Here is a 13150-nt window from a genome sequence, read left to right on the forward strand (position 1 = left end):
TTTTTTTTTTTTTTTTTTTTTTTTTTTTTTAAATCAACATCCCGTGTTGTTCTTTTTGCTTTTTCCTTCTAGACGGTTTACACCTGACCAGTCGCCTTTTGGCTTTTGTGAAGACACAAAGTTGCACTCTCTTCAGCTGCTTCCTATGTACCAGACAGGTAGGTATGCATTCATATCTGCATTATGATCTCTGCCACAAGGGATACGGGAAAGGGAGTATATATGCTAAGGTCTTTTGGACTCTGTTMCCGTCAGAATATCAGAATATTTTTTAATAAGATCTTTTTTCTTCCCTATTCAATAATTTACTGAGCTTCTATTAAAAAAAATGCTGACATTTCTCTGAATTCTGTAGAAACCTTAAAATAAAATGTTAGTCCATCATGTCAAAAGAAGTCATCTAGATCTGTTTTTATCAGTTCTGTTCTCCTTAATTTTACTTCACAAAATAGCCACTCAACATTCTGTAAATATATTTATTCTCCATGTCATCATGAGATCCTACACCACTTCTCATTAGTTTTAACAGTGGAAATTAGAATGGTAAACCTTAGTAATTGTTAATATACAAGTTACCTGTTAAAAACAGAAGAGATTCACATCTTAACTGGTTACTAACACACACTAACTTAAGCTCAAGCAGAAACATTAAAAAACGTAATCCAATACCTTTACCGTCTACTTGCTTATTTTGTGGTTTTATCTGTTCTATTAAATGGCAAATGCTCATACAAGTTGCAGCTGACCCAACTCAATGATCTATTTGCCATTCAGCTCCAGCTAACTGATCTGTTGTGATTTAGTTTTCAGCAAGAGATCCACAAATCTGTAGAATCTGGACATGGCTTTTACTTCCCAAAACAGCTTTATAAATAAACTCGCAAGGACTTGTACATGATCAGGGTGACCGTTTGGTCTATGGGCACCTACTTCTGACTAGTCTGGCCAGACTCCTACATACTGTTGCATCTGTGAAGTTTCTTTGCTCAGTGACACATCCATTCTTTTGTTAGAATTGTCTTCAAATGAGATTACTTATGACTTGCAAATTAAATTTTTTAGACCTGTACACTGATACTTATTTAGTTCTTCTTCTCTTCTGTATCTAAGTACAAAACCAAGCTGGAACTCATGCAGCTCTGCTCTGAGTTTGTCTTTCAGATGTTAGGCTTACCAAGGAGTTGCAAGGTTTGGATCTGTCGAGTATATGAAATGCCTTTTTTGTTGTTACATCCAGGTAGTTCTGTGAAAGCCCATGGAGAAACTGAGAACGAGAGAGAGCTATTGAGTCTCTTTTGCTTTTTCTCTTTACCTCATGTTGGATACCTCTACTCTGTTGGGAAGTTAGTAGAACTGATCTCTACTTACTACTATTCAGAAAAGTCAGAGCAGGCAGTGCTCACTCCACAATTCCTGCATGTCATTACAAGGTACTATGTTTATGAATTTGCTAATGGTATTGCTACCTTCCTATCTGCTTTTCTTTATTGTCTCTAAAATATATCTTTCATAGCTTCTCCTGGAACTTCTGCATAGGTCTTTGTGGCAGCACAGCATGCCTTCCAGCCTGTGCTCCAAGGCCCATTTAGGGAAAATTACCTGATTCTTTATACTAGTCAGTTGCTTCCAGTCAAACTTTTTCTTTCTTCGTTGTTGTAATCAATGTAGTTTCTTTTTTTTCCATTTAGTGAGAACTTACAGTGTTTCACAGTGCGATGCAGTGCAGCAGCAGCTCGTGATGAGGATCCGTACATTGATACGACTGTGAAGGTGCACTTCGTTGTCTTGTACCCAGTGAAAAGTTAAAAATGCAAGCAGTAGTGTGGCGCTTAGTTTCCGTATGCTTTACCTATGCTTTCCTTTTTTTTTTTTTTTTTGGTTCAAACATTAAAGTAATATCTATAACTACTATTTGACTTTAATTCATGACAAACTACATTTTAATGGTCTACAAATATACCAGTAAAACATAATCTACTATTGGCTTTTGAGATCTAGAATATTAGTAGAATGTTTCCAAATCCATTAAAAGCCATAAAGAACATATATTTTAAACCAAATTCCATACTTTGTTTATAGATTGGAAAGAAGAGTGCGCAGTTTTCCTTGATTGCAGCTGATAGTGTCTGTAAAGCCTATATGTCTTGAAGCCCATGGGTTGGGGTTTTTTTTTTTTTCCCACTCAGATGTACTTTAAATGTGAGTCTTCGTAAGACAGCAGAGACCTTTGAGCAGGTCTATTTAGCAGGTACTTAGGGTGTTTTTTACAGAAGGCTTTTTATCTTTTCCAAGTCTAGACTTTTCCGCTTCCGCATCACTTACATCAATAATCTTCTGAATTATAAAGAACAAGATAAATGTTAATAAAAACGTACTGAAATGGATTTTAAGCTAGCATGTAAGATTTTTCTTTGAACATGTAGACAGGAGACGTAAAGTCATAGCACGGGAGAGGTGTTGTAAAGTTATCAAATGATAAACTTTTACTTTTTTTAAACTTTAAACTTTTTTCTTTGCTTTCCATAGAGACTGTGATATGAGAGAGGCAGGAATGTAGTGAAGGTGTTATTGCAGGGAAATTTTTGTTCAATGTTTTTTTTTTCCTGCTAACAGAAAGCTCCAATCACTGATTCAGGTATTGCGATAAAGAATAGAAAGACATAAAAACCCTTTATTGACCCCTCTCAATCTCAACTTTTCATGTTTTCTCTGTGGATTACATTTAGTCCATCATTTCCTCCAGTGAGGCAAGGGGCAATGCAGGTGATTGATGGGTGTACTCTAGTCTAGAGTATGACACGTGAAAGCATTAGTCTAGCTGATTTTCACATGGGTTTCAGAGCTGTCTTTGTCTATTTCTGTCTGGCTCGTGACAGTTTCTGGCCTCCTTCCAAGCCAGGCACCAATGTGGTCCCCTGCCTCTTAAACTCAGTAACTTTTATCCAGTGCAGTGGTGTGAGTAACCAAGTCTGCAAAAAAAATCTAAGGTTTCTTGAAAAGCGTTAATTTGTAAATACAGTGTTTTACCTTCTTATAAATTCAGAGTGTGTTGGATAAATAAGGTTGCATTTTTACATTTGTAGCTCAGCTCCTTGTAGAGGATATGGTAAGTCTTGGCTGAGAAGCACATATTGAACAAGTTAAGGTTGAAATTCAGAAAACAGAAATATATTCCCTTGCTTATTGTTACCGCTAGAGTTAAGTAATATAAGCAACTGAAATGGGATTTTTAAAACAATGTTAGGCAGTCTTTTACAATTTTGTCAAATTCATTTGGATTTAAGTGGTCCATGTTAGGCACCAAACTCAGGCTTAGTTATTTTGAGATATAGCTAGAACTGCAGCTGCAGTTGCCAATTCTTGCTTAAGTTAAGCACTCAAAGTTGGGAAAGGCTGTGAATATTTTTCTGTCGTGTAATTAGACATAAAACTACATTTTTTCTCATATATCTTTTCATTTAGAGAATCGTGGTATATACTAGCTGAAATCACAAAACAGTTGCTGTTCTTTATAGGCTTGTCCACCTGTGTCACTAGATGTCTGCACATTAAGAATGCAGCTTTTTATAGGACCAAGAGCTATCTGTCATTTCAAAAACCATGTAATACTTCTGATTAAGGCCGACACAGAAGATATTACTGAAAGAAGAAAACCTACAAGGAGGATGCTGTAAGGATTTGTGTCTTTGGGGGAGATATCAGTGTTGAATTTCTGGGTGTTGGAGTTGGAAGGAGGATCCTCTGTGAAAAGGTGGTTCTGGAAATAGTTTGCAGAACAGTACTGTGACTCAAAATAATTCTCTTGAAAAATATATGACTACTAAAATTACAAGCTAGCAAAATATGTATTAGCAGAAAATGAAGACATGCTTTCTTCTACTATTTGAATTTTTTCAAAGTTCATAGTTAGCATTTTAGGAAGAAATGTTTTGTACCTCCTGTAAAAATCAGTTGAACAAGTGCTAGTCTACTTGAGACCGTCATTCTTTTTAAAAAAGATTAAATATTAGTAAAATATGAAGAGGAGGAGTCTGTAATTTCCAGCAGCATTTTAACTTTAGGGCATTAAATATATATTAGACTAAACCAATGTATTATACTAAAAGCATTCATGTACTTTCTTACCCCATGTCATGGTAAACACTTTAATGGAGCTGCAGGAGTAAAAGTACAGTCAGTCCTTACAGAAAATAAGTATATATCTTAGCTAGTTTGAATTACTCATCTCTGTGGAAGTATATAATACTACCTGATGTTAAAATACAGGCAGAGATGTACTTGATGGTTCCTAACCATGCTGTCTCTGATTTATGAGCATGCATTGTCCATTGTGTTAAATTCACAACTGAATTTTAAAATGCTCAAACATATTTATTTATGCATTTAGACTGTCAAATCATGGCTTGTTTTTGTCTACATAATGTTTATTTTGACACTGAAAACTCATTTTTTTTCTTCCTCTCTAGTTCCAGAAAGACTGGCGGCATCAAATCCAGAAAAAATCCTGATTCAGAATCTGGCTGGAATTTATATATTGTAAACACTGTTTCGACTGTCCAGCTTTATAGAGAAATGGTATTGTCCAGCTCCTGCATTTGTTGTTTGGTGACTAAAGTATTGTAATATAATCTCTGGATTTTATTGCTACATATACTGTAATGTATTTTTCATGAGTAGTCTGTATGCTATTTCACATAGCTGTTGTCCTCTACATTTGTTCCTGTATATTGTTTATTTCTGACAAAAACCTAAATATATGCAACATCTGTTCTAGGTGGATTATAGTAGAACATATGAAAATGTAAAAACTGAGAGTTGCATCCATCTTTTAAGTGAAGCTCACTTATTAGTCAGAGCAGCTATAATGGACCCCGGTTTCTTTAAAGCAGATGATAAAGAAGAACTTCTAACAGCATTTAGAGAAAGCTGTGCTTTTCTAGGAGACTGCTACAGCAGGTATATGTTTTGGATGTCAAAGTGACGCTTTTGTCTGTACTTTTGTTTCCATTCATGCAACCCTAAAATTTAAAATATATTATTATTTATTTTATGTTAGCACTTAAATTCTACCAAAACAGCTTACTGGTTTTCTGTTCAGCATGTCTAAATATTGCCTGTGTGTGCATTATTTTAATTCTTAAAAAGAGCAGTGGCAAAGCTGTTGCCCTTAACTTCATGTTGCCTCTTCCTATTTGTTGCTTTCAGGTTTGACACAAAGGATTACCACCTTGCTTTGCCTTACTACAGAATGTCTGGTTTATCCATGATGGAAGTTTTAGAGAGAGTAGTTTCACAAGGTGATGAAAAACAGAAATATGAAAGAGGATTTATATTTTACTTAACTCACTCTCTTAATGAAGATTTAAATGAAGAATTAAGTCAGGTAGAAAAATGAAGCTTTTTTTTTTCTTCATCTACTGCTTTAGTTCTAGTTTTGAGAACTAATTTTATTTTCTAATTTTATGTATCGAGTTTCCTTTGAAACAGATAGGCTGTATATTTAGTTTTACAGKTTTTTTTTTCTCTTCCTTCTTATATTTACAAAAGAGTAAGCAATTTCAGTAACTGTAAAGAGAAAATTGTGGTACTTCTGACCACTATCAAGCACTTGAGATACATATTCCTAATGATCTGGCTTCCAATTATACCTGGAGATAATGCCAAACTAGGAAAGTTTATCAACTTTCTATCATCCCCCATTTCTTTAAATCCTCTTCATGTAACAGAGCAAACTCTTATTTTGAAAACTGATAAACTGTACAGATTGGTAAAACGGATTCACTGTGGTGGATGTGCTCATCCACCATAGTATGGACTGATCTGTTCTCAAGGTTCCTTTACTTTTACCAGGAAGGTAGGAGGCAGGATTTGATAGCTCTGGTTTGATAGCAAAGCTGTCTGTAAGTGCTGTTTTTATATGCTGTGAAAGACTGTATCTGGAGAGGATGAAACCGTTAAATGGCCTTTTTTTTTTTTTAAACAGGAATTGACAACTAAAATTATTCAAATATTCTATCTTACTGAACCTGTCCAGCTGCCACATATCATCTGCACTCCCTGCATGAGAAATGTCTGCCCTTCAACAGCCATGAGTTATCTTCAGAAGACAGAAAAGATCGTGCCATCAGTGGTCCTAACACTTACCAAGGCTTTCATGGCTCTGAAAATGGGAGATCTGATGATGTATAAGCGTGAGATGGGCTCCTATAAGGAAGTATGATGCTTAAACCATGAGCTATTCACCCCTTGTAAACAGTGTGAATACTTCTTGGCTTGTGGTTGTGTTTCACCATATGAGAGCCTTTCAGTCTCTCTTCATTTTCCTCCTGGTATGCTGTCTAGGCTCTGCTGAATGTCTGCAAGCACAGACTTGGGCTTGAGGGCTGGCATATGCTGGGACTGTACAGTTCACTTTGCAGCAAGAGTAGTCTTATCCTGGCAGAGTCTTACTAAGTGTGCAGAATTTACAAAGCCATGAATTCCATCTAACTCTGAACAGTCCAGTACTTCCAGTATTCAGGACAGTGACATAACATTTAGCAGCCAGTGTTCAGCACATAGGTTAGAGGTTGGTCTCTGGAAAACTTTTTCGATAAACTGTAGAATTTATTTAATTCTCTCAGCTTCCCTTTGTTTAATCAGTAAGCTTGATTACCAGAATAAATACTGAGTTTGGTGGGTTGCTTGATATGTGAATTGAATTCTTCACATGACTTATATCTATGTCCATAGACGGTACTGGCCTTTGGCTTCATTGGGCAGCCAAAGCTCTTGAGACAGCACAAGGAAGGAATTGTTATTCCGACTGAATTTGCTGTTCATCTGAAGAAGACACAGCCTGGGTTACTGGTGGCTGCCATTGTGGCTTTATATGAGAACAGTAAAATGGAACTGGAAGAAGCAGATACCTTTTTCAAGGTTAGACTGTGATTATTTTTTACTTCTATTTTTTTCATAGTTATGTTACCTCAGACTGCTTTGCTCATCAATATTGTTGTTCCCACACATTCCAAGGTTTCTTGTGAAAGAGAGGGATGGGCGGTAGCCAGTTTTTCTAGATGATTGTAAAGGGTTGGAGCTAGACCTTCTGAAGATAAATACTGGTTAAATCAAGACAAAAAAAAAAAAAAAAAAAAAGTTAAACTCTTTGTTTTGACTCTGTTATGTTAACAAGGAATACCCTGGTCTCAGATATTTTTTCAGTTCACTCCTAACGCCCCTTCAGCTTAGCAGAACTTTGATAAGTCATTTCCATAGACTCCTTTTGAAGAAATCATTAGGACGAAAACACATTTTTCTAAAGAGTCAGACTTAAGTATTTATGAAGATCTATAATGCTTTGCTCTCCTGTTTCTGAAAAAGTCAGTTCTGAAACGAAGTTCTTACTCTGCAGACTATGGAAAAGTATTTTTCTCTGGTCAACAAAGTTTTTTTTATCCAGAGTGGGAACAGACAACCTCTTTTCTTGCTCTCTCTTTTCTTGCTCTCTCTTTTCTTGCTCTCTACAGTGAATAATGTTCTTTTGAATCAAAATTATGTATACTTTGGTACATTACTTCAGTGTGTGCTTCAGTATATCATGGCCCTAGATCTGTTATTTTGAAAGACTTTTATTGGAAATATAAATTCATGAAACTCAGATTCATTCTAATGTTTTTTTTTTTAAGCCAGTTGGAAGCCAGTTAACTCTTAGAGATCCATATCCCTGACACATCAGACGTTAAGGCCTGAAGCATCTTCACTGTGGCTCTTACCAATATCTCCTGCTGAGCTACACAATATTTATTTATTTCCTTCCATTAAGGTGTTTCTTTAGAAGGTGTCTGCTTAGCTATTGATACATTTAAATCTTCAATTTAGCAAGTCTGTAAATGCTTGCTGAATAGATTATTTCTGATAGTGGAGTAAGTCTGTGAGAAGAAATCAAATAATGTAATTTAGACTTGATTTCCCTAAAATCATTCTAGAACCTTTTTACTTTGTCTGTTGCTGTACTGTGTAAAATCATACCCATTAAAAGTACATCAGGACACAAAGCAACCATTGCATCTGCTAAAAATGTGAAAAACTGTTGTTGTTTCTTCTAACTACAGTTACTAATAAGTGCCATATTCTGTGCTAAGTTGCTGTTTTTGTTTTTTGTTTGTTTGTTTTTGTTCTTAGACATTGTGCGGTAGCAGTGAAAACACTGTCCCTCAGCTCTTAGTGGATTTTTGGGAAGCTCTTCTTGTAGTATGCACTCAGGAAGAAGCGCTTCAGAAACTCTTACTAAGGTTAATTTGTCAGTATGTTTGCAGAATATCAAAGAGGGAATTTCCTGAGACCAAACCACTGAAAACAACAGAGGATCTTGTAAGTACATCTGTGTGCTCAGAGAAAGTTTTATGATTTCATCATCTAGCCAAAGCTCATTCAAATACTATCTTGAGTAATGTAATTCTGAACAGTTGTTTGAAAGCTGCAAGACTGAAAACATAGAACATTGTGTGGATTTAAACGAATAGATATTCCTGATTCAGGTCACTCTTACAATTTGGGTACATTTACAAGTAAATTTCCAACAGGAATTTCAATTCTGGACAGGAGTAAGGGCTTAAATGGACAGTTTGTCCAGTGGAGTCTTTGAAATTTTACAAAGCTGACTCACTGAGGAAAATCTGTGAGTGGATGACTGTAAAGTTTTCTGAATTGGAAATCTGGAATACAGAAATAAGTCAATGTTAAGTTTATTCTTCACCCAGTCTATATGAACCAAAAGAAAAAAGCAGCTGCTCTTCTAAAGTATGCTATTTGAGAATTGAATTTTCTTCACATTGATTGGGTTTCACATTGATCAGTAACAGCAGAAAGATTTCTGATACTAAAACTTTTTTCTTGTATAGATAAATTCCTGTAATCATTTCGGGTTGATTTTCCCCTGGGTAATTTCCATAATGGCAGTGGGATCCCCATCTGATCAAGATTATCCTGAAGATATTTCAAAACTACAGGTATGAGAGTTTTGCAGTTTGCACCTGTTCTGCAAGTGATCATTTATGTTTGAATATCTATGTATACTGGAGGGAAAAACTCACAAAACTTACACTGTTAGCACTTCAGCCTTTCTCAATAAAAACTGCCGGGTTGAGGTCTTCTTTGGTGTCTATAGAACACTCAAACTATACTGCCATGTTTATCAGAACAAGGTGTAATAATAAAGCTGTTTCTAGGGTAAGAATTCTGTTATCCAAGTGGAGCTAAAAGATACATTGAAATTGCAGAAGCAAGAAGTTCCTCAAGGATATGTCAGTTACAATGCTATATTCATTTACAGTCTATTCCACACTTACTTTCCCAGTTAGCAGTAACTGTCTTTAAAGGTAATATTATTTTAAAACTGTTACAATAAGTGAAAGCTTTTGTTTTAAAAGTATGGTTAATTTTCCTTGCAAAATTTGACTTAAATCCAAAAATAGCTTTTCTTCTTGTTTTCAGTCTATTTTATGTAGTCAATCAATCAATGTAGCTTCAGCTCTGCCTTTCTTGGAGCCTCTGTCAGAGGATGGCAATGTTGGCCTCACCATCCGTGTTCTCTGCAGTACACGTCTAGGAAAGTATGAGGATTCCCTCGACCTGCTTTTGAACAAATGTCCTGATGCAGTTGTTCTGTATGCTCAACATGAACTGAAAGATGACAGTCTGGTGAGCTGCTGTTAAACTTGCGCAATTTTTTTTTTTCTTTGGAACATTGTTCCCTGTTACATCTGCACATCTGAGGAGGTCAGATAGCCCTGCTTTCAGGGCTTAAATGCTTAGCTTGTTACAAACCTCTCACTTTGTACTAAAATTTCATAGCTGAATCCCTACTAATTTTAATTATATATATTTTTCACAATTCCTTAACAAAAGTGTGACTGCTTATATTAACTGTAGTAAATAGTCATTTATATTGCAGAGTGCCTCAGAAAAGAATACCAGTCAATATTCTAAGTAATATTCGACAGCATTGTGTAATATATCAGATTTCAGTGATAAGCTGAGAAATGATGGTCCTTCAAATAAAACCACTTTTAAACATGTTCTTTAGGCAGTCCAGTGACATCTGACCTTATGGCCTAGGGATGGTACTGATTCATTAAGGAAATTATATTATTTATGTCCCACTTTCTCAACAGAAAGAGCTGTCCCACAGCTGCTTGATAAATTGTGCGATTTTGCATGCTAGAATCAGGAAAGCTGATTCCCTACCACCTGGAGATAACAGTATTCCATTCCAAAACCAAATTGCTGCATATTTTCAGATTTGAAGGTAGTTTCTTTGTTGTTTCCATGTTAGTAGTAGAGTTTAGTGTGAGGTTACAGTACTGAACATGAAGAAAAGTGGAAGAAAAGCCTTACCGTCTGTAAGAAAAAGGGAAGTAATCCTTTCCCCCTCTCTGTTCTTACAGAAAGTACACAGAAAATACTTAAGTCACTGTAACAACTGACAGATCAGGACAGAGCAGAGTTCTCTTATTATGTACCACTTACCATTTTGCATGGAGTTGTTTGGAAGGAAAAATCTTAATTTTCTTACTGCATCTCAGTGTGTTACTATGTATTATGTACACTTACGTTCTAAACTATAAGCATTCTTCTCTGTAGAGGCACTTGGGGGAGGTTAAAGTTTTAAGTATAAAAGATGACAGTGAAATTTGAAAATAATACTTATGCAAGAATTCAAATTCATTATATATGCATTTCAAATCATTATATAAACTAATTCCTGAGTTGATCTTAACCTACCTACATTTGCATCTGGTCTTAGTTCGGTGTATTTTTTAGGGAGTATTTTGGGCTTTTGGACATTGTTAGTTCACACTTTTAGTTTGTTGTTGTTGATGTTTTGAATTAGGCTCTGTGGTGGAACAAGCTGCTTCCTGAACTTTACAAGAGAACCAGACTTACTGGAAATTACTGTCCTGTTCATATTTCCTCACTTAAAGGTAAATGTTATGATGACAGCTGGGTTCAAGAAGCTGCTGTTTGGCACACGGTGCTCTGAGCATTGTTCAGCCTAGTGACTATCAGTGCAATGCGCAGAAAGAAGGGACCCTTTTACATGGACAAAGCTAATAGCACTCAGCAGCTATCTAGGTAGTTGGGCAGCATTCTGCATTGTGCAGAACATTTCACAATGGTAGCATTACCTCGTATTACCTCTATATAAGTAAGAAGACCACAAAAAGCTATCAAATAGCAGGAACAGTAAGTGCTTTTGTTCCAGGCTAAGTGACTAGGGTTCTAAGCAATGGGCAGCAGGCTGTTATTCATCATCCTATAGAGTGTTAAGTGTCTTTTTATGATTCAGCCATAGATTGAAAAACTGCATTGTGTTATTGATAGTTGGAAGTATTAACCAGAAGAAATTGGTATCATTCATCTTTGGCGTTGGGGAGGGGGGTTCTCCCAGCTGTTTGATCAGTGGAAACAAAGCTGTAGAGAAACTAACCCTGAGTTGAAATAGTCCCAGTGTTACATGTTTGTAGGAAGACAGTAATAATGCACAGCTGAGGGTTCAGTTTGTGTGTCTTTGACAGAATAAGAAGACTGTATGAAAACAAAACTATCCCTGTCATACATTCTGAGGGCAGAACAACAACATGGCTGGGTTGCATGGCGTGGAACATGTTACCATGCTGTACCAGAAATTTCYAGCTTGTAGTGACAGATTTTTCTTTGAACCAATATTTGCATGTTTATTAACTTTGCATTAATAAAAACATCAGAACATGATATCACAGAATCACAGAATGACTGAGGTTGGAAGGCACATGTAATGATCATCCCRTCCAACCCTCCTGCTCCCGCAGGGACACCCAGAGCACAGGGCCTCTGTGACATCCAGGCGGGTTTGGAAGATCTCCGGAGCAGGAGACTCCACAGCCTCTTTGGGCAACCTGTTTGAGGGCTTTGTCACCTTTAGAGGAAAGAAGTTCTTCCTCATGTGGAGATGGAACTGTCTGGGTTTCAACTTGTACCCAGCTGCATCTCAGAAGCTGTTCACAGAACATCACATACTACAAATTATTCTGAATTAGGATGCTGTGGTATATTCTAATGCTTCCTTTGTAATTTGTGCAAAACGAAGTAACAGGTCAGAATTCTGTAAGCGTTAGTGCCACACGGAGACCCGATGAATAGAGGTAGGGTTTCATTCTAATATGCAGTTCTGTTTAAATGCYGTTACACTTGAGATTATTTCATAGTTGTGTGTGGTCCCAAATGGTCTCAAATTTGATTCCAGTTATAATATTTCAATAATTTGATGACTTCAGTTAGTAATCACATTGTTAATGGCGTTTTTGTTCCTTTGTTTTAACAAAAATATCTTAAACTCCCTGCCCTGGACAGAAGCTTTATCAGTTGTTACTATGGAACTGGAACTAAGGGATTTCCTCAATGTTATACCAGAGGATGGAACTGCAGCGTTTTTCCTGCCACATCTTATTCACTGCAGCCAAAGGAAACCATTGACCTAAAGCTGGTGAAAAATCTACTATGCACTCAAATACCAAGAATGCACTGGAATAAAAAAGGAAATGGAACAGCAGAACTACACAGAAAGCTTTGTGGGACTCACTCTACACATTAGCCACTCTATGGCCATGTTGAAATCTTATTAATGGAATGACAACTACCGTCTCATGCTAAAGCTAAGCATCTCTTTTGATAGAAAAAAAAATACTATTGTACACTGATAGAACTTGGCTATCCCAAGGAATTCCTGTCAGGTAAAACTTTATGGTGGTTGGTCAGGTGAAAAGCACAACTGTTCAGCTATCAGATGTAGGTCACTTATCTCCTAAATGAAGCTAAACTTATGGCCAAAGTGCTTAAAAACTACTGACTGTACAATACCATGACACATTTAATGTATGCTAGAAGTAAAGCATTTAATGTATGCTAGAAGTAAAGCATGTGTCACTCTTAATTCCCTGCTAGTTAGCTGGATCATCATCAAGGGGGAATGTCTCTAATTGGTGAGTAAATATGCTTGACTTGCATCTGAAACTAGGCCCTTTTCTTCATTTTGCAACATAGAAATTCCCTGATACCCTGAGTAAGGGTAAATATGGATGTACCACTAAGGGTAGACATGGGCAATAGGACAGAGGGTAGACACTGGGAG

General features: G+C 36.5%; 1 protein-coding gene across 1 annotated transcript in view; it reads left to right on the top strand.

The window, feature by feature from the left end:
* HPS3 (HPS3, biogenesis of lysosomal organelles complex 2 subunit 1) overlaps positions 1-13046 on the top strand; it is an 18757-nt gene extending 5711 nt beyond the window's left edge. The window contains exons 4-17 of the mRNA XM_026045139.1: positions 73-158; positions 1238-1430; positions 1689-1770; positions 3516-3670; positions 4467-4575; positions 4775-4956; positions 5206-5383; positions 5984-6214; positions 6733-6918; positions 8164-8352; positions 8883-8990; positions 9475-9681; positions 10874-10964; positions 12373-13046. Coding sequence (XP_025900924.1) covers positions 73-158; positions 1238-1430; positions 1689-1770; positions 3516-3670; positions 4467-4575; positions 4775-4956; positions 5206-5383; positions 5984-6214; positions 6733-6918; positions 8164-8352; positions 8883-8990; positions 9475-9681; positions 10874-10964; positions 12373-12500 — 2125 coding nt within the window. The 3' untranslated portion in view covers positions 12501-13046. The remainder of the gene's footprint in view (positions 1-72; positions 159-1237; positions 1431-1688; positions 1771-3515; positions 3671-4466; positions 4576-4774; positions 4957-5205; positions 5384-5983; positions 6215-6732; positions 6919-8163; positions 8353-8882; positions 8991-9474; positions 9682-10873; positions 10965-12372) is intronic.
* The last annotated feature ends 104 nt before the right edge of the window (positions 13047-13150 follow it).

The sequence above is a fragment of the Nothoprocta perdicaria genome, unplaced genomic scaffold (genome assembly GCF_003342845.1).
Source record: "Nothoprocta perdicaria isolate Ctin4 unplaced genomic scaffold, notPer1 scaffold_4, whole genome shotgun sequence".
NCBI classification, from domain to species: domain Eukaryota; kingdom Metazoa; phylum Chordata; class Aves; order Tinamiformes; family Tinamidae; genus Nothoprocta; species Nothoprocta perdicaria.